This window comes from Schistocerca serialis, chromosome 2 (assembly GCF_023864345.2).
Source record: "Schistocerca serialis cubense isolate TAMUIC-IGC-003099 chromosome 2, iqSchSeri2.2, whole genome shotgun sequence".
Lineage (NCBI taxonomy): Eukaryota > Metazoa > Arthropoda > Insecta > Orthoptera > Acrididae > Schistocerca > Schistocerca serialis.
In genome coordinates, this window is record NC_064639.1 from 436,025,818 (window position 1) to 436,048,380 (window position 22,563).

Here is a 22,563-nt window from a genome sequence, read left to right on the forward strand (position 1 = left end):
TCTAAGTCACTTCTAGCAAAATTTTAAAATATCGAACAAGTAACTTATCATATCAAATAATAACCAAAAAAACTTGTGTGATAATTGACTTAACCAACTTCATTCCTAGGACACCTCTGAAATATCTGCAGTTGTTCATTTATCCAGAAACTAATGAAAACTATGGATAGCAAGTCTATTCTGTGGGAGTTTCCTTCTGTTACAAGAGGATCTGCAGTGTATGTTAAGGATGATGGTGAAAATATTTGAATTTTCCTTTTCTCTGCAAAACCAATGCATGCAAACTGTTAATTTTGATTAAGAACAGGACATTAATCATATGATATAAATAAATCAAGCCCATTAATAATATAATTGTCTTGAAACTGAACTTTGTAAATCCATTGTCCATCATTATAAATCATAACCAGTTTGTGTCTTTAAAACTGAGCTCACTTTCTGTTTCCTAAACATAATCTAAAATTCAAGAAATCAACATTCCTGATTTGATACCTACCCACTTTATGGTTGTAACAGACAATGCTGATGGGTCACAGATCTCATTCCAAGACCCACAAATATTATTCCAAAGAGTAATAAATCATTGACAGCATGCATTCTGCTTTTACCTTTTTAATGGTCAAACAAGATTTCCTTGAATAAATATCACTGGTATTTGTTAAATGAATTTAAAAGTGCAAAAACCCTTTTTAAAAACTTTCAGAAACATGGATAGATTTTGTCTGTGTGTACTTCAGAATATTTATAAAATATTCTTTCAGATAGTCTGTCCAACCTTTTTTTTATTTTTATTTTTTTTAAGGAAGTTTATTTTGAAGTGCTTACACCCACAAATTCCTCAGATTGTGATGTTCTTATTTTTTTCATTGCAGCTAGAACTGGAAAAAAAGATAGTGACCATGGAACAGCAGTTATCTGCAGGCAACGGTATTGGATCAAATGGAGAGGAAATAGCTCAGTTACAACATGAGAATGCAGAACTACATCGTCTGTTGAATCTTTCACGCCTTCATGCATCCGAACTAAGCCGTCGGCTTCAGGCCATGGAGTCTGGAACAGATGTGCCCCAGCCAGTTCTCCTCAAACTTAAGGTAAATGTTAATGATATATGTTTTGAAAAAGACAACAAACCAGTTAAATTATGTATCATTTTATTTATACTGTTAACCTTTGATCTTACATTAATTATGTTTAGTTTGCTCTGTGTACCCTCTATGTGCGTAATGTTCAGAATTAATGTTGTACACCGCATGTGGCACATTTACTTTGGTGTTTCAGAAGTTATCTGCAGTATTGCTTTTGCAGTGTGTTACTGGAGACAGCCCAAACAAATACTGGTTATCGCGTCTTTCATGTGATGCACGGTGTTGACAGAAAGCATCGGTTTGCTTCCCAATATGAACAAAATTGATTTCAAAGCAGAATTTTACATCCTCAGTCAATGGAACAGTCTCAAACTAGTCTCATGCAATATTCCTTTTATCAGTATATGCTAACAGGGATAATAAAACACGAAGAACAAGCAGCACTCCAGAAGCAACTGGGCAATGCTGCTGCATGGTGGTAGCAGTCAACATGGGCCATGGCAGTGCTGTTGCTGCTGGAGTACTGGTTATTATTCGTGTTCTACTGTCTCTGTTAATAGGTATTGATAAAAAAAAATCACAGTATACTAGCTTGGAACCGCTCTATTAAATAGACATGTAAAATTCAATTTTAAACATCATTTTGTTTGTAGTGGGAAACAAACTGACATCTTCTATCTACAATGAACGTTATATGAAAGACTTGACAACCAGCATTTTTTTGGGCCAACTCCAGCTACACAGTGAAAAACAAAATTGCAAATATCTGCTGAAATACCTTGAAAATGCTCCTGACAACTCTTAGGCGAGACACCCTGTATATCTTACGTATTATTATTAATATAATAGAGGGAAACATTCCACGTGGGAAAAATATATCTAAAAACACAGATGATGTGACTTACCGAACGAAAGTGCTGGCTGGTCGATAGACACACAAACAAACACAAACATACACATGAAGTTCAAGCTTTTGCAACAAACTGTTGCCTCATCAGGAAAGAGGGAAGGAGAGGGAAAGACGAAAGGATGTGGGTTTTAAGGGAGAGGGTAAGGAGTCATTCCAATCCCGGGAGCGGAAGGACTTACCCCTAAGGTAAGGGGATAGGCTACAACCTTATCTCACTCCCTTCCTAATCACTGCTTCCCTTTCATGCCCCTCAACTCTTATAACTGCCATCTGGTTTCTGTAAAAATTGTAAATAGCCTTTCGCTCACTGTATTTGACCCCTGCCACCTTCAGAATTTGAAAGGGAGTATTCCAGTCAACATTGTCAAAAGCTTTCTCTAAGTCTACAAATTCTAGAAACGTAGATTTGCCTTTCCTTAATCTATCTTCTAAGATAAATCGTAGGGTCAGTATAGCCCCACGTGTTCCAACATTTCTATGGAAACCAAACTTATCTTCCCCGAGGTGTGCTTCCACCAGTTTTTCCATTTGTCTGTAAAGAATTCGTGTTAGTATTCTGCAGCTGTGACATATACTACTGGCCAGTAAAATTGCTACACCAAGAAGAAATACAGATGGTAAACGGGTATTCATTGGACAAATATATTATACTAGAACTGACATGTAGTTACATTTTCACGCAATTTGGGTGCATAGATCCTGAGAAATCAGGACCCAGAACAACCACCTCTGGCCGTAATAACGGCCTTGATACGCCTGGGCATTGAGTCAAACAGAGCTTGGATGGTGTGTACAGGTACAGCTGCCCATGCAGCTTCAACACGATACCACAGTTCATCAAGAGTAGTGACTGGCATATTGTGACGAGCCAGTTGCTCGGCCACCATGGACCAGACATTTTCAATTGGTGAGAGATCTGGAGAATTTACTGGCCAGGGCAGCAGTCGAACATTTTCTACAGGACCTGCAACATGCCATCGTGGATTATCCTGCTGAAATGTAGGGTTTCGCAGGGATTGAATGAAGGGTAGAGCCACGGATCGTAACACATCTGAAATGTAACATCCACTGTTCAAAGTGCCGTCAGTACAAACAAGAGGTGACCTAGACATGTAACCAATGGTACCCCATACCATCACGCCGGGTTATATGCCAGTATGGCGATGACGAATACACACTTCCAATGTGCATTCAATGCGATGTCGCCAAACACGGATGCGACCATCATGATGCTGTAAACAGAACCTGGATTCATCCAAAAAAATGACATTTTGCCATTCGTGCACCCAGGTTTGTCGTTGAGTACACCATCGCAGGCGCTCCAGTCTGTGCTGCTGCAAATGTCGTCGAACTGTTCATGCAGATGGTTTGTGTCTTGCAAACGTCCCCATCTGTTGACGTAGGGATCGAGACATGGCTGCATGATCTGTTACAGCCATGCAGATAAGATGCCTGTCATCTCAACTGCTAGTGATACAACTCCATTGGGATCCAGCATGGCGTTCCGTATTACCCTCCTGAACCCACCGATTCCATATTCTGCTAACAATCATTGGATCTCGACCAACACGAGCAGCAATGTCGTGATACGATAAACCACAATTGAGATAGGCTACAATCTGACCTTTATAGGCTACAATCTGACCTTTATCGAAGTTGGAAACGTGATGGTATGCATTTCTCCTCCTTACACGAGGCATCACAGCAATGTTTCACCAGGCAACGCCGGTCAACTGCTGTTTGTGTATGAGAAATTGGTTGGAAACTTTCCTCATGTCAGCACATTGTAGGTGTCGCCACCGGCACCAACCTTGTGTGAATGCTCTTAAAAGCTAATCATTTGCATATCACAGCATCTTCTTCCTGTCAGTTAAATTTCGTGTCTGTAGCACGTCGTCTTCGTGGTGTAGCAATTTTAATGGCCAGTTGTGTATTAAACTGATAATTTGGTAATTTTCATACCTGATAACACCTGCATTCCTTGGGAATTGAGTTATTAAATTCTTCTTGAAGTCTGAGGGTATTTTGCTTGTCTCTTACATCTTGCTCACCACATGGTAGAGATTGGTCATGGCTGGCTCTCCCAACTCTATCAGTAGTTCTAAAGGAATGTTGTCTACTCCCGGAGCCTTGTTTTGACTTAGGTCTTTTAGTGCTCTGTCAAATTCAAAAATATTTATTAACAAATCGTAATTTTGCTTAACAAATATTGAATCATAATTATTTAATACAGATAACAACATGTTTTTATTTTGAATTACTGTTTGCATGAAAATTTGAGTATTCACTTTAATTTAGTTCCAAATATCAAATAGAAATTAAAATTTAATTCTGGAGATTAAACAGTATTATTGATGCATTTTTTATTTTATTTAACAAAAACACATTTTGCATGTCTATCAAATTTTAATTTGCTTTCGCACAACCAGAAATTAAAAATTAAAAGGTTATTTTTATTAAAAAATTATGATTCAGCATTTGGTAAGCATTTGTTAATAAATATCATGTTTAAATAAAGGTTAAAAAAAGTAGTTGCTGCAAGACTAGAATCACTGACTACATTTACAAAACGTTCATGCTATGTGCTCACCCATCAGCAAATATGCTAATAAATGGGAAATGCTCTGCTCCTATGCTTAGAATTTGAAAGTAAGTAAAAATATTTTTGTTTATTGCAAGGACAAAAGTATTTAATTACGATTACATTACGTGAAGAGTACCATACAAATTCCACAGCTCCATAGCTGAGCATTCAGCATGTATGACTGCGATGTGGAGAACCTGCATTCACTTCCTGGTACTGCCAGGAATTTTTGCTTGGTTTAAGGAAAAGAACAGAATACACTCAGTCCTGTTAGACCAATTGAGAAGTTACTTGAATGAAAAGAAGTGGTTGTAAAGTCTGGAATGTTGACAACAGCTAGGAGAGTGGTGTGCTGACCCCATGCCCCTCTATCCCACATCCAGAACATGCCCTATAGCAGAGGATGATACACTGGCCAGTCAACATCACATAGTCCTTTAGCCTTGAGAGCAGAATTGCTTTTTTACCATGCAAACTCCTAACTGAACAATGTGAACACTGACAATGTCATGACTCAAACCTTAAAACAGTGGAACATCTATTGTATGTGCTTGTCTGTGACAGTAACCACCACATAGGCCAGATAATTAACAAAATTTGACCAGATTACAAAATGAATTAGATTGTATGTGCAGTATGAGGTTATACAGATTATGCCTAGCCTGAAGACGTGATAAGCCCATAGTCCAGATGGTATTTACTTGAAAGTGATTCTTCTGCATCTAGTATTACACATCTTAAGATAGCTAACTGAATTTGTAATGACTATGATTGGGACAGAGCCCTGAAACCAGGATAGTATTTAAAAAGAAAAGCCATAGAAATATCTCAGAGAAATTGAAAATGTATTGGTGCCTCTACCTAACCTGCTCAGAAACTCATCCCACATCTACATCTACATTTACACTCTGCAAACCTCCGTGAGGTGCATGGCAGAGGGTACGTCACACTGTACCAGTTATTAAGGTTTCTTCCTGTTCCATTCACAAATGGAAAATGGGAGAAATTATTGTTTGAATGCCTCTGTGTGTGCATTAATTGTTCTAACCTTTCCTCACAATCCCTATGTGAGCAATACATAGGGGAATGTAGTGTATTTCTAGAATCATCATTTAAAGCTGGTTCTTGAAACTTTCTTAACAGACTTTCACAGGATAGTTTACATCTATCTTCAAGAGCCTTCCAGTTGAGTTCCTTCAGCTTCTCTGTGACACTCTCCCACAGATCAAACAAACCTGTGACCATTTGTGCTGCCCTTCTCTGTGTACATTCAATATACCCTGCTATGTTCAGTTTCCCCTGTTAGTCCTATCTGGCACATGTTCCACATACTTGAGCAAGAACCAGTTGCTTGAGCAATTTGTAAACAATCTCCTTTGTAGACTGACTGCATTTCCCCAGTGCTCTTCCAATAAACTGAAGTCTACCACCGGCCTTACCCATGATTGAGCCTATGTGATCATTCCATTTTATATCCCTACCAAGTGTTACACCCAGGTATTTGTATCAGTTAGCCAATTCCAACAGTGACTCATAGGATACAACCTTTTTGCATTTTGTGAAGTGCACAATTTTACATTTTTGAACATTTACAGCAAGTTACCAATCTTTGCACCACTTTGAAATCTTATTGAGATCTGACTGAATATTTATCTAGCTTTTTTCAGATAGTACTTCATTATAGATAACTGCATCATCTGCAAAAAGTCTGAGATTTCTATTAATATTGTTAGCAACATGAGTAGCAAGGATCCCAACACACATCGCTGGGACATAACTGAAGGTACTTCTATATCTGATGATGACTCTTCATCCAAGACAGCATCTGCGTCCTGCCTACCAAAAACATTTCACTTGATACCGCATATGATGGTACTGTTGACACTAAGCCTAGGTGTGGTACTGAGTCAAATGCTTTTCGGAAATCAAGAGATACTCCATCTACCTGACTGCGTTGATCCAAAGCTTTCAGTGCATCATGTGAGAAAAGTGCGAGTTGGCTTTCACATGATGGATGTTTTCAGGTTGGCATTGAGGTTGTCATTCTGTCCAAGATACCTCATTATGTTTGAGCTATGCTCTAAGATTCTGCAACAAACTGATGTCAAAGATATTGGACAATAATTTTGTGGATCACTTGTCGTATACTTCTTGTAGATGGGCGTGACCTATGCGTTATTCCAAGAACTGGGCACAGTTCTTTGTTTGAGGGATGATAGATTATAGTTTGAAGAGGGACTAACTCGGCCACTAATTCAGTATAGAATCTGGTAGAGATTCCATTGGGCCCTGGAGCTTTGTTCAGTTTTAACAATTTCAGTTATTTTTCAACACCATGGATACTAATACATATTTAATTCATCTTTTCAATGCTATGAGGATTAAATTGGGCCAATTCTTCTGGGCTTTCCTGTGTAAAAGAACATTTGAAAACAGAGTTCAGCATTTCAGCCTTTGCTTTGCTACCCTCGTCCCTCAGTTTCAGTTCCTGTCTCATTCACTTGTGATTGGACACTAACTTCGATGCCACTAACAGCCTTCACATATTACCAGAATTTCTTTGGGTTTTGTGAAACATCATTTGACAATATTCTGCTACAGTGGTCATTGAAGGCATCATGCATTGCTCTATTGACAGCCAGATGCATTTCATTCAGCATTCTACTGAGAATTTTCCAACTTCAGCTGGTGTCAGTTTTGCTTTATCCAAGGCAAGTTATTTAATGATGTTTATCAACCAATCCACATAGTGAATAACACCCTCACAAATAAGCAATTCCATTAATGATAGACACTGCTGGTACCTTCGGTCTCATGTGACAGACTGAAATGTTTGGATGAAATATGATAGCTTCAAATACTCTTTGCACTGCAGAATAGCTTCCATAGCTACTCCAGACAGGATGGTAGAGTGGTGTGCAGGAAATCACAAAATTATAAAGAAAATCACTGAAAGATATCTGCAGCTATCCCACTGGTCCCATCTAGGGATTTAGCCTTCTTGGATTAATCAACACAGAGATACACACCTGTGGCATTGTTTCATAAACAGCCGCTTAAATTTGCCAGGAAGTTTAAAAACAGCATATAATCTACCACATAGTAAAACTATTTTTTTCTGGAACGAGTCTCTAGGTTGTGGCTAAGTCATTTCCTCATATATCCTTTCTTCTAGAACCACTAGTACAGCAACATATGGAGGAGAGCTTCTGTGAAGTTTGGATAGCTGGAGAGAGATACTGACAGAGTTGAATCTGTGGAAGCAAGTCATTCCTGTATAGCTTAGTTGGTAAGAGCATTGTCCACAAAAGGCAAAGTTCTGAGTTGAAGCTGTGGCCAAGAAACAGGTTTCATCAGCCACAAAGTTGTCAGATGCAGTTCGCCCATGACTAGTTACTGCTGTGACTATGTCTTTATTTTTCATTTACACTAATTTTTTTACTGTTCTTTTAGCTTTTATACTGTAGTCCATAGGGCTGTATAAAATTTTAATACCTTCTCCCAGACACTGAATAAAAAGGCAAAAAAGGAAAACCAACAAAAATGGGAAAAGCAATATATATTTTCATTTTTACTTTCAGTTCAGTGCTTTGGGTTCTACTCTTTATTTTGTTGGTTTTAAATGCATTTGCTTGCAGAGTGTGAACACTATACTGGAGAAACACGTGAGTGATAATGCAGACCTTACTCAAAGACTTACCTGTCTTTTAGAGGAGCGACAACAGTTGCAGGGTCAGATCAATGACATGCAAGTTCAGTTACAGAAGATTAAGTCACAATTGAAGGTAAGAGTTCTGCATACTGTGCTAAACAGCCTTGTGCAGTCAATTTAGTATGTTCTTTCCTCAATCAAATAAACTTATAAAGGCTCCAATCAGTCATTCTATTTTGTGCTTTTCTCCTCATTTTTGATAACTTTGACTTGTTTCTCTTTAATAGGTCTTCTAGACCTCTTCTTTCTTTTCTTTATCAATTTTTTTCAGTATATTTGCCAAAAATCGTTATATCTAAATAAAGGTTGAACAAGACTTTTTTAAAAAAATAGTTGCGATAAGTGTTTTTCACTCACTGAATTCATTCAGAACATCTTCATTTAATTTTCTTTCTGTCCAGCTTGTTCTTATTAGCCTTCTCTAAAACCACATTTCAGTTATTTCTAATAATTTTGAATAGTGTCCAGCTTTCATGGCCACTCAAGAGTAGACTTCAAATGACAATCTTTTTTTTCCTTTTCTGTAAAAAAATCACTTAGTCATTAATAGGTCCTCCTTCATTAAAAGCATTGCCATGCAGTGAATAAGAATTTTGGTTGCCCTAACTCCAGATGTCTTCACAGTGGAAATGTCCATAACTCTCTTGATGAAAACATTAAACACAAATGATAACAAAGAGTATCCTAATCCTGTCCCATTTTGTAAATTTAGCATTATTACTCCCCATTAATGTCTATCCTCATATTTTGGTTTCTCCATAAGCTTAATATTGTTTTCCTATGTTTCTAATGTAAGTGTGTCTTATTTGAAGATCATGAAGAATTGCATCCAACTTGTGCATTCAAATGACTTATGGAAATTAGCAAAGGCTTTCTGATTAATGGAGTTGGATGCATGGGACCACTTGTGGAGGTGGGTGTTGGGCAGCAGCTAAGACGATTGAGATGGGGTTGAAGGATGTGTTGTAAGGAAAAAAGACAGATCCCATCAATGTAATTAAGAGAAGATGGTATTGAGTGCTGTTTTGAAACAACCATCTTACACTCAGCAATACATTCTAACATTAGATGGTTGACTTTTTGCTGTGCCACAGTTGGGCCCTGACCATTCATTCGGGTTGTAAAGTCTTCATATTGCCCACAGTTAGTTTACAGTTCTTGAGGGTATTTTTGTCATTACACCTACAAGAAAATGCATGTTGTTTTGCTTTATTGAGACAAAGCATCATCAGTGTGGTATGTAATTAAAGATATTTACAATTTGATTTGTTTTTAAGATTGAAAAAAAGTTCATTAACAGTTAAAACAAACAAATTGTTAAAGAACTGTTTTCAATCACAAAAACAATTCAAATTGTAAATATCTTTAATTACAGACCACTGATGATGCTTTACCTCAGTAAAGTGAAACGCATCTGGTGAAAAAAAGAAACACATTTTCTTGTAGCGACGGAAAGAAAATACCCACGGGAGTTGAGGTTGTAGTGAAATGGTACTGTAAATTTACTCAAATCATAATACATAAGCTTTAACAGCTGTGTACAGAACACTGGCTTTTGCCTACAGTGATGTCTACTACTACTGTGTCTACAAAATAATTTCTGCAGGGCAAACACACTTTGAAATTAATCTCGTCACTAACAAAGCTGAAGATTTTCCTAACAGCAGCTGGAGTGATGATGGCCAACATTATCTTACTGACTGTAAGGGTGGACATTCTGTAACTGTACAGAATGAAACATGAAAGAAGTCATCTCACAGTATGTATGATGTAATTTAGAATCTCCTTGACACAAAATGAGATGCAAATAACAACTCACTGAACACTGCTGTGCAACACTAACTAGCAATGCAGTCAGATCTCACAGCACAGCTAAACCACATCATCTTGGATGCAAAAAGTAGAAAGAGAAGAAATGTACTTGCAAACAGAAGCAGATCAGCATACTATTCTACCTTCAGACACAGACATAAAAATCTTTCCATATAGGTATAGTAATCATTGCAATTACTGATCATAGCTTCATTGCAGTTGTGCAACTGGCCATCAAGTGTCTTATGGAAAATAATTTTAATAAGCTTCTCAGTGCAGTGCTCCATGAAATTATATTTAATCAAAATGTGTTTGAAACAAGAACAATGCTGGTATTTGCAGACTTATTCCTATGATTCATTAATTGCCATAATTGTTACTTAATGGCTCAGCAGAGAGGAACTGAATTTAATTAAGGAGGACATAAGTATCAAGATTGTTTCTCATTTCAGCGCACAATGAAAACTAGTCAAACCCCTGGTGTAGATGATGTTGGTGGAATTGTTCCAGTCTGGGGTAATATTGGATAATGAGGGAAGTGTTCCTTTGCAGTTGTTCCATTCCATGGGGAGGGGAGGGGGGGGGGGTTGGAGAGTTAGGTGTGTGTGTGTGTGTGTGTGTGTGTGTGTGTGTGTGTTTGCGTGCATGATGCGTGCGTGCGTCCTCTCACATATGACATGGTACATTGTTGGTGTACTCAGTTTAGAGGGCATTGCCGTCTGTGAAGACCTCAGTGAGACCTTTAGCAAATATTTTTGTGGTTACTTGCTGTAGCTGTCACAGACCTGAAGAACTAGCCCTGTACAAATTAGTCTTCTTTACCAGTTCCGGTCTTAGCTACAATCATCTGGTAGATAAGCATTTTGTCTTTTCATTAGATTGAAAGTCCTCAAACATAAAATATATTTATCTATACACACATAATACACCATGATTGTGGACAGCATTAAGGCCTCACAAGAATTCTTTCCCATTACAGAGAGATCCTACCCATCAGAGGTAGGGCTACATGTGAAAGTAGTCATGCATAGAACAGTTCTGCTATAATTACTGCACAGCCTTTTCTGCGAACATGACCACCAAGCAATTCTTCACCCAAATGAATTACCACTGACTAATTGTGGCTGAAAGAATAGCTGACCACCAAGTGGAAACACTTGCCTCAGATACAATGTATTCAGTTTCCATGGCTGCTTCGCAACCTTAGCCATTTCACTCTCCCTCCCTGCCGCCTCACCCCACAGCCCTATTTCCCTGCCCCTCCCTCGTCACTCTCCCTAATACCTCCTCCTATGTGTTGCATAGATGGGAATGTTTCTTGTAACACATCCCTCAATCCTCATTTCCTCAGTCGAAACTACATGCTGTCTCAAATCAACCTCCGTGGCTGTCTCTATGCCTTTCACTTCATTCCATTAAGACACATCCACACTGTTGCTTAAGTACAAAAGCAAAGCAAGTTACTAAATATGTGGTTCAATGAAAGATCAAATACAGTACATGTTTATAGCCTGCATAACTATAAAGGATTTCACAATGGATTTGTTGTATAAACTTGTCGGTGCACTGGTTGTTTTAATTCTTGTGTTCATCAGGAAAACAACTTAGCATTGTCAGAGAATTGGAATCACACAGATGTAAAGATGTTGTAATGACCACAGCGACTTGTGATTGCATTGGCACCGACAATGAAATTTTTTATTCACAGCAGCTTTGTTTCCTTCATGACATATAACATGGGACATACTCCTGTACTCACACTCTCACATACACTAAGGTTTCATATTTTTGTCTGGGCCATATAGTGCTAGAATTAACTTCAAAAATAAATAAAATACACCTACCATCCCTATTATTTCCTTCACTCTGTCACTTCTCCTCCACCGCTCCCAATCAGTCTTCCACTCCACTTCATTCTTCATTGTGTGTCACAAGCAGCATCCCCTGCCTAGTATAATACTCAGATTGGTATACTTATTTTGAAAAATACTCTGACTGGCAAAAAAAGTTAAGTACCCAGGCAGGGAGGAAGAAAGAAAATGAAATGTCATGGGTTGGGAGGGTATGTGATGTTATTTTAGTGAGCTATCAGGGTATTTTGCTGGCTACAGGAGTACCTCAACACCGTGTAGACAATTCATAGAGACATGTGCCACATGTGGACAAGCATTATCCCATTGAAAAAAGTCACCACAATACTGTTGCATGGGAGGTAACACATGAGGCTGCAGAACGTCCACGACATACTGTTGTGCTGTCATATTTCACTCAATCACTACGAGTCATGACCTGAAGTCATATCTGATGGTTTCCCACACCGTGATACTGTGAGTAACACTGCTGTGCATCTCCAAAACATTGGAAGAATGAAACCCCTTGTGACATCATTGCCATTCTCATCAACGATGGTCGTTAGTCATAGTGCAGAACAACAATTCATCAGCAGTCCCTGCTTCCTGGTCGTGGCATCACTCCAAACACAGTTATTTGTGTTGTGATGTTAACGGCAGTCTGTACATGGGACGGTAATTCCCCAATCCAGCTAGCTGCTGCTACTCTGTGACCATGGTGTGGGATGACACAGAATTTTCAAGGCGGCCATTATTTTTCTCAAATCGCAAGTTCAGGTGTGAAATGATTACGATGCACTTGGTGCACAGTATGGCACACCTCCCTTGTGGTGGTCAGATGTGGCCGACTGAAACTTTGACAATGAGTATGTGTGCCCTCATGTTCCCATGCAGTCCAACATCAGACCACAGTCACATCTGAAAGCCTTACAAATCTGGTTTTTGCACAGGCTGCTGCACCAGAACAATGTAGTTTTATCTGTCTGAATGCTTATTTATTATGGTATCTCCTCCTTTTATGTAATTTGAGGGTTGTGTTTCTTATTACCATGGCATATTCCTCTTAAAACTCAAGCAGACACTGTCCTCTGTTATTACTTTTTCCTTGTCCAATCTCTTTGCTCTTCTCTTTTTGGGGTCACTGTGCCACATACAGCATTGGAATCTCTCATTATAATTGTTCTTACTGTTTGTCAGTTTTATTACCTCTTCTATAGTTTCATACCCTGGCCTAAAATGTCATTGTCATTATTCTTCATAACAATTTTGAGTTCTTATTTTGCTGCTGTTAGCACTGACCTTATGTGTTGCTGTTCCCATCCCTTTCTTCATATCAGGATGCTTTCTATGAATTTTGAACTGAGCCATCTATCATGTCCCTACCAGATATTGGTTTCTGTTTCTGTTTTGTGTGATCAGTAATGTCTAAATTATTCTCTGTACTCTCCATGGTTGCAATACCTATTAAATAATATGATGGGATTCTGTCGCATTCCACATCACAACATTACTTTCATTCAAATCATTCTGATCATTCTTAAATAGTCGCTCACAATCCAGATCAACAGATATGTCTGTATTGTGCACAATGCTGATTCCACCATCAAATAGAAAACTACTACTTTTTTTTCTGCCCTTGAGATTGTCATCTGCTTCCATCATTAAAGTCTTTTTCTGTAACTCTCAAAAGGGCACTTAATGAGTTTTGTTTTGTAAGATGAGTTACTGTTTTAATAACATTCAAAGGATTTTCTGTCATATTATGCTTGTAGGTGTTTTGTATGTTGTAATTGTTTAATTATGTATGTCATTTTCACTAGGTGAGTGATGCAGAGAAGAGAAACTCAGATGCAAAGCTGGTTGCTGAGAGAGCTGCATGGACTCAAGAGCGTGCTACGTTACAACTGGCACTTTCTCAGGCAAAGGCAGAGTCTGAGATGCCTGTGGGAGCTGAAGCAGTGAAAGATACTGAGCAGCGAGTAAGTATTACACTTGAGATATAACCACATTGTTTCTCTGTGAGGCTCAGTAATAAAATTTTAATTATTTCCTCAAAGAAAAAAAAGTCAAATCCTGGCCAGGAGATGCGATTGATATTCACCCTTGAATGTGACGTATTTTTCCCAGTGATGGGTGACTCTGCATGTTCCACCCTTTTGTCATTCTTAAAATGTCTGTCACACAGTGGTTTCTTCATTTGAGAAAAGAGGAAGAAGTCACTGGGTTGTCTGGTACTGAAGAAGCTAGGCAATGTCATGGCACCAAAATACCCCTCAGACATCACCCTGCAACTAATATTCTCCCATTACCTCATCAGAAAATTTCAGTAGCGTGCTCCCATGACAGTTTCCTCATTATGATCATGATCTGATAGCACCAAACAATGTCAACCCAAATTCACAAGTATTGGTGGTTGAGTCTTCACCTTTTTTGGCAGTGGTGTATCCACGTTTCCCTTGCTTGTTTCGCTCCTTTGTCTAAAGGTCACAGTGATGCACCCAGCACTCCGTCCATGCTGTTTATGTGGCTAAAGAAGTTATTTTGGTTGGCCTGACAGATTCATGAGCTATTTGAATGGATGTGAGCAATCAACAGAATCGAGTTCCTTAAGAGCAGAATGTGGAGCAAGTTGTTGAAAACTGATATATGACTGATGTTCATTTTTCCACTATTGCCTCAATTGTGATATGTCGGTCTTTGAATACCTGGGTGTTCTATTCCTCTTGCAATTCCCATTTTTTTTACAAATAGATGGTATCCCACTTTGTACTTTGTCATTCGGACTTGTTTGACCTCATTGGATGGTGTGCATTGCGTAAACACTTTACCACATGATGATGCATTGTTGCTGTAAGCGTCTGTGTGCTCATTCTGGATTGTTGCACCTTTGTTCCTCTTCAAATGCAGAAAATGTATTACCACACAATACTCAATATCATCAGTGGTCTGTGCTGTTTTGTTTTGGATCCTCTAGTAGCGTGCTACGGTACTGTGATGTGGAGATTACACTGTGTACTAGGACATGAAACCTGTAAAGAAACAAAAAATTAATCGTGTATTTTTGTTTTTTCAAAGTGACAATTAAAACTTTGACTAACCCGTGTAGTTTGTTTGCATGACCGGTAATTAGATCTCATAATTAAAGAAAACAGCCTCCATATAAACAGCTACCAGTTTCTTGATGTTTGACACTGAATTTTGCACCCTGTGCTCTGTTTTCAGATGATGCTTTAATTGCTCTCCTGCACCTATTTATATTAAGACAGGTGGTGCAGTAGTTGAGACATTGAATCATCCTTTGGAAGAAGTACCATCCAAATCAGAGAAAATACTAGGTGCAAAAGTTCATTTGATCAATTCAATCAGTCACAATGTTTCCTTACATTCTTATCGCACGACAACAACTGTTTCTTGTAAAATTTGAAGGTTATGGAAACTTAACATATCAGATGCTGGAAAATAGACACCAATTATTCCACAAAGGCACCTTAACAAAGTTTCAAGAACTAGTGAGGACCCTAGGAACTTTCTTCGGCTCCCTATATATGTCTCACATAAGGTTTGCAAAGACAAGATTAGGCTAGTTACAGTGCACAAAGAGGCATTTCAGCAGTTGTCCTTCGTATGCTAAGTTTACAAATGGAACAGAAAGGAATCCTAATGTGTGGTGCTATGGAAAGTGCCATCTGCCATGCACAACACAGTGGGGTGAAGATCATGGCTGTAAATGCGCAAGTAGCTGTTTACAGTTTCTTTCATTATGTAATTACTGATATTGACGTATAATTCACTGTAATAGTCATTGACATTGTAACTGATTTTTTCACCATAGACTCTTACAATCTTTTTTTCTCTTTGATGTCTTTCACGCCCACAACAAACTAGGACAAAACAGTACTCAGTATAAACTTGTTCAAAAACACATTATGAGGATCCATGTATGGTGATTGGCTAAATTTGAATGTGATGCATGTTTATTCAGTGAAGATCCCAATTGTTGGTCCTACTTAGTGCTCCTCTGTCCAAAACTCTCAGTCCTGCCATGTGACTGGACACCTGTCTACTACAGTTGCTGCCTGACGGAACCAGAGAATATCTCTGAACATAGTTAAGAGAATTTGTATCTCGAATAGCCCATTCTTGGATGCTTATCACAAAGTCTCACCCTCTTGACACCTGCAACACAGCATAGTACATAAAGCAGTGCATCGCACTGCAAGACATTCTCTCCAACCAGCAAGTGCCCATACGCCAACGTTCAAGCTCCCGCCCATCACAGCTGGTGCGCTCACAAGAAGACTGAATCCTGCCTTGGCCATTTTCCCAAGAGAGGTGTTTATCTGTTTCGTGCCTCATGGTGTCAGATTTGTGTTGGTTCTGGCATACACTGAGCAGCTAGTTACCTTTCATATGCACCATCTCCAACAGTGTTTGTGCAGTCTGGATTTCAAGCTCCCAAGAGATATGTTATGGTCTTAAAACATTTGTTGATAGCATGAGCTGCTGAGTTAGTGATTTTATTCTGTCTTCATACTCATGTTGGATCGTGTGTAAAGCATTTACTTTCTGGGCAAATCACTACTAAGAACACAAATTTTACAGTGCCTCATGGTGCCACTCCTTTCTTTAACAATCACCCTATTACCAAGTGACATTAATACTGTGCCTCATGGTTTCAGGAACAGCTAAGAACTATTAATTCTTGAGATTATTTCAGTGCTCCTTATAATAGTTTAGTTTGTACAATAAACTAGTTTGTTTGTGTTAACTTGTTGTGAACATTACTCATTGTGCAAGTGCATAAAACACCTGTTCCCAAGTCCTCAATTTCAGCTGATTTTATGTGGGTTATTAAATTAGGTAGGGGCCAACGTACCCAAAGCGCCACTGTCTATGATGAATCAGTGGCTCCTCATGCAGTTCTAAAACAAATTACTGTGCTAATATGGGCATTGAATGTTGTTTATTTTTATTTGACTTTGAATTTGGAACTTTGTAATGTCAGTGCAACAGCTGTTCTGATGTTTATCAAGAATGACTATTCTGTAAGTTTATTTGGTTTGTGTCTATTGTAGCAACAGCTATATTGTTTTAGAATACTTGTTCTCTTTATTATTCGCTATATTTTGTGACTCCATTATTTAACATCTGCTTGTCTCACTTTTTCAATTATTATTGTTATTATTATTATTATTATTATTATTATTATATTTGAAATTGGCATACTCAGAACCATGTGAAATTGCTGATTTCTGGGTGTTCCAGTATTTCTTCATTCTTGCTCTCTGTTGTTCTCTTTTCTCATCTGTCCATGTCCTTCCTGAATTCATTTCAGTTTTCTTCTGAAAACCCCCTAATTTTTTGTACCTTTTTTCCTAAATTCATGTCTGTTTTCAATGTCTGTATCTGTTATTCCCAAATCCCGTAGGTCTATGTTAACTTCTATAAACTACAAAATGGGGTTTCGGATTTCTGTCAAATAAGTTGAGTATTTCTTTGTCAACCTCTTGTTATCCATTCTTTTTAACTGGCAATAAAGTGTAATCCTCCACTTTATGATTGTATCTATTACCGTATTTACTTGAATCTAAGCCGCACTTTTTTCCCGATTTTTGTAATCCAAAAAACCGCCTGCGGCTTAGAATCGAGTGCAAAGCAACGGGAAGTTCTGAAAAATGTTGGTAGGTGCCGCTACAACTATAACTTCTGCTGTCGAATATATGTAGCGCTACACAGGTATGCTTTGTACGCCCAAAGATAAATACTTTCGCCAAAACCTCTGCGTCAGTAAATAAATTTAAGAAAGGTGGAAGACAAGCTTTTTTTTTCTCCGCCCCGAGTTTCGACCACTGCATTTTCATACATTATCCAACGAAGTAAATACAAATTCCGTATTGTTCATCTTCGAATGTAGCAGAATTTCAATGTACTACGAAAATCCGACTGCCAAGACTGTTTAGGATGTTTGTAAATATGGCCAACTCTACGTTCTGAATTTTTTCCTACCAGTGAGAAGAGTTGGTTGCTAATAGGAACCTGATGAAATGTGATTCACATGCAGTATTCTCTTCACCATAATAAATAATCGAATATAAACATTTTGCCATGTATTCTTTCGCGTTTGCTGCTATCTCATTTAAATCCTGCCTAATAAACTATGAAACTAGAGTGAGACAACAGCAAACGCGGAAGAATATACGTATCGTGTCATGTTTATATTCGTATTATTCTTATGCCTAATGTGATACAGTCAGAAATGAAGTATGGCAACTGAACAGATTTTTAAATCTAAGATGACTCTAATTTCTGTGCAGAATTTGATGTACTACAGAAGCGGCCGCAAAGATTTTCAAACGGAGAAAAATTTTCGCCGAACTCTCGTTCAGAACATGTTCTGAAATACGCAGTCTATTATTTGGTTCTTGTTGATCATTATCAAAGAAAGCAGCAGTGTAAGTAACAACAAATAGCAGTCTCTTGCCATTGTTTCGCTAATGAGACGATTCCCCTCTCTCTCTTTTTTTTAAGTGTAAGCGGCGGTAGCGCGCACAAAAGCAAGCTGTGCCGCGAGCGGCGACAGGCCGTAAACACGCACTGTCAGAATGCGACAAACAATGCATGACATTACAGTAATGCATTTTCAGCTTAGGATGACGTGAACACCTATAACAAAGAAAACGGCAGTTATCAGATCAAAGCAAAATAAGCAATCGATTCAAACCAGACAGAGCACGTGAAAAAGGAATGGTACTCGCATAAATACGGACGGAGCGCCTGACGCATAGCAATGGCTACCTGGTAAAGCTTAACTGCTAAGCTTACGACTCGAACCAAACTACTGTCACTGTATCGTCATTCATTCAATTGTGTCTCATATTACAATGGACCAACTTTGTTTCGATTTGGAGGTGCGGCCTAAAACTTTTCTCTCCCCTTGAATTTCGAGTCGCAAATTTCAGGTGCGGCTTAGGTTGGGAATTTTTTTTTTCCTTTATTTCGAGTCTCATTTTTCAGGTGCGGCTTAGATTCGAGTGCGGCTTAGATTCGAGTAAATACGGTATATTCTCAGGTTTTTTTTATCTCCATACACCTCCTCATTGGTTGTTTCTCAGTTTCCTAAATCCATTTTTCATACTTTGAATTCAGAATTTTTCAGATTATTCTTCTTTCTTTCTTTTCAAATCATTGAACTGTTTGGCTGTGTTTATGGCAAGGCATTTTGAGGTATAAAGGCACCTGGTTTTTTTAGTCACCACATTGTAATGCTTCAATTGTGTATTAATAGATAAGGATTTGTGTGTTCTTTGATAAGTGGAATGCCGTTTTCATTTTTATGGCTCTATTTATGTTAGCTGCTTTGTCCTGAGCATTGGTTAGATTACTTCTCCCAAATGTTATAATTAGAAACTTACTTTTTTTCTGTGCTGTGATTCCATAAATTTTTGTTCACCTTGAACATTGGTTATGTATATGGCTTTTTCAAACAAAATTTGTAATCCAGTTTTTTCTGCTACCTCATGGACAGTGTTCATCAGTTTTGTTACGCCTTGTAGGTTTGCTGTTAAGATTGCTAAATCATCAGCAGAAGCTAACCAGTCAGTTTCCAAGTTCTCTCTCTTTTCCAAGTTTCACTGTATTTATTCCCGCTTCTTTTGTTATTTTTCTCCATTTTTGTACGACATTCTTCAAAATGCAATTGAATTATAATGGAGGCAGTCCATCACCCCACCTCTCACATGTTTTAATTTTGAAATGTTTTGTTATTTCACTTAGTTTGCTTAATTATTGCCATTGTTCATCTCCCCTCCCCCTTCCCCACCCCTGGGGGCTCACAACTCTTTAGTGGGTTTGTACTTGGTTACTACAGGGCCCCAGCCTTTGCTGCATTACTTCTTTTCCGTGCTGCACGCTTATACTTCCACTACCCCTTTCCCCTTCTACCTCTCCAGCAGATAGTTTTCAGTTCTGACCCTGCTTGGACGTGGTTTATGATTTGGCCTTGAGTTTCCATTTCTGACATATTCTACAACTTTTCATTAAGTAAACACATGGTCCCCATTGTGGGGTTTAACCTGCCACCAATTTTCAAAATTCTCCAGAATTGCGGATTGTGCAGGGAAGGTCGCCCAGTGGAGTGTGTGCTTCACTTTTGTGCCTCTCCATCTATGCACCCGTCCCTTTAAAGCTGTAATACACCCAAAATCCAGCATGGTAGCCGTCCCGTTATGGGAGGGGGGAAGGGGGGGGGGGTGTTCATCAAGTACCTGCATTGTTGTAGGCTCCTGACCACACAGAGATCACACAGTTGGTGCCTGAGCTGAAAACTCCCCATGTAGGCCAAGGAGTATGTGCCCTTTGTGACTGGGGCATGGGAACTTCGAGCAACAGATCATTGGCCAGGTAGCTATTGCTGAGGCTTGGTGGTGCCCATGGGAAGAGGCCCCATTCACTGTCAGTGGAACCATGGCAGATCACCCACAAATGAAGAAGATGAACTTTTCTCCCGCTGATGGGCATAAGACCCTGCAGTCTCTATGAAAGGACAGTCCTGTTTCAATTCAGAGAGATAGGGCCCTACAATGTTCCCTTCCCTCGCTATCCTGTGGGAGGAATGTAGGCCTAAGTGGCAAGCGGAGCAATACTCCCCACAGTACTTGTTTTGTGCAGGGGCTGATGGTGAATCCTTCTGGCTCACAAAGCCCCTGTTCTTTATGGAGAACCTAGAAGACAAGTTCAGGGAAGTGGCATCCATCACTAAAATGAAAAGTGGGTCATTTTTGATCAAAACAGCATCTCCTGCCCAGTCATGGGCACTGCTCGCTTCTAACAAGCTGGGTAACATACCAATGACTGTTACTCCCCATAACAATCTAAATTTAGTCCAGGGCAGCATTTTCCATAGTCTTAAAATCTGATGATGAGCTATGCGCCAACTTGGAGTGACGGGGTATATATTATGTCCATCGTGTACATTGGGGGCCAAAGGACCACAGGGTTGCTACTGGTGCCCTCATTTGTCCTTCGAGGGCAATTCATTGCCTGAAAAGATAAAGGTGATGGAATACCACTGTAAAGTGAAACAATATGTCCCCCACTCCTCCCCCTTCCCCATGCGATATAGAGATTGTGGATGAACGCAGCATGCAGATGCTCCCTGCACATCTCCCCCATCTGTGTCAGCTGAGGAAAGGGCTCTTTTCCCTGCTCATGAAATTGCACTGTTTGCCATAAAGAAAAGAAAACACAAGAATATGAGACACTGGACAAACTCAGTTACTAAGAGTCCAAAATGTACGAGCGGTTGCACCCAGTGTGTCAAACAATGTCATATGCTACACCTACGATGACATTAATCATCATCTTTATCTAAAAGTGATTCAGAGAAGCCCTTGCAATTGTAAAAATCCTCTAGGGAGAGCAAAGACAAGAAAAGGTCCTCCAAGAAGGACATTCCAGTGGCCCGCATGCCAATAGATCCCACCTGTTCCATCCCTGTGTCTGAGGCGGAGATTCCAGCAGCCCCGTTCACACCACACAACGGAATGTGGAACCTATGTATATTGATGCCACAACCCCTCAACCAGTGGCAGCAGGTGACCCTGAGGCACATCATGCTCCCTTGGTCCCTTAATGGCCTAACTGTACATCGATAACATTATTCTCCAGTGGAACTGTAGCAGTTTTTTCCACCACCTGTATGAGCTTCGACATCTTTTAAGCACTTCACCTGCTTTCTGCATTGCCCTTCAGGAGACTTGGTTTCTGGCAATGCAGACCCCAGCCCTTCATGGATACTGGGAATATTATAAAAATCACGCTGCCTATGACAGGGTTCCAGGCGGAGTTTACATATATGTTCTAGACACTCTATATAGCAAATTCGTGGCTCATAATACACCTTTGGAGGCTCTGACTGTTCAGATAATGGCATTTCGGGATATTGCCATCTACAATGTTTACCTCTCTCCTGATGGTGAAATGTCTCAGAACGTACAGTTTGCATTGGTTTCTCAGCTCCCGGCACCTTTCCTAATGTAGGGTGATTTTAACGCCCATAGCCCTTTGTGGGGTATGAACCATGGTAATTGACCATGGTAAAGACCTAAAAAATTTACTTTCACAACTTGACCTTTCACTCTTGAATACTGGTACCTCCACACATTTCAACGTGGCACAAGGAACTTCCTTGGACATTGACCTTTCCATTTGCAGCCCTTGTCTTCTTCCATCCATCAACTGGGGGGGTCCACAATGACCTGTGTGGTAGCAACCATTTCCCGAACTTCCTGTCCTTCCTACAGTATCACTCCACTGGATGCCTGCCCATGGGCTCTCAACAGTGCTGACTGGGATGCTTTCACCTCTCTTGCCTTCCTGCTGCATAGAGATATCAATGAGGCAGTCCAGAACACAATCACATCCATTCTTTCAGCAGCTGATTTAGCGATCCCATGTTCCTCAGGCCCACCCTGACAGAAGACAGTACCTTCGCTGTCCTTAGAAATCGCAGCAGAGGCCATTTGAGATTATAGGCAGGCTCTCCAACACCACAAGTAGCGCCCATCGATGGAGCACCTCATTGCTTTTGAGTGACTCTGTGCCTGACACCT

At 39.4% G+C, this 22,563-nt stretch overlaps 1 protein-coding gene across 1 annotated transcript in view; it reads left to right on the forward strand.

Moving 5' to 3' along the window:
- LOC126456042 (A-kinase anchor protein 9-like) overlaps window positions 1–22,563 on the forward strand; it is a 499,264-nt gene that overhangs the window by 459,336 nt on the left and 17,365 nt on the right. The window contains exons 47-49 of the mRNA XM_050091796.1: window positions 873–1,091; window positions 8,218–8,364; window positions 13,774–13,932. Coding sequence (XP_049947753.1) covers window positions 873–1,091; window positions 8,218–8,364; window positions 13,774–13,932 — 525 coding nt within the window. The remainder of the gene's footprint in view (window positions 1–872; window positions 1,092–8,217; window positions 8,365–13,773; window positions 13,933–22,563) is intronic.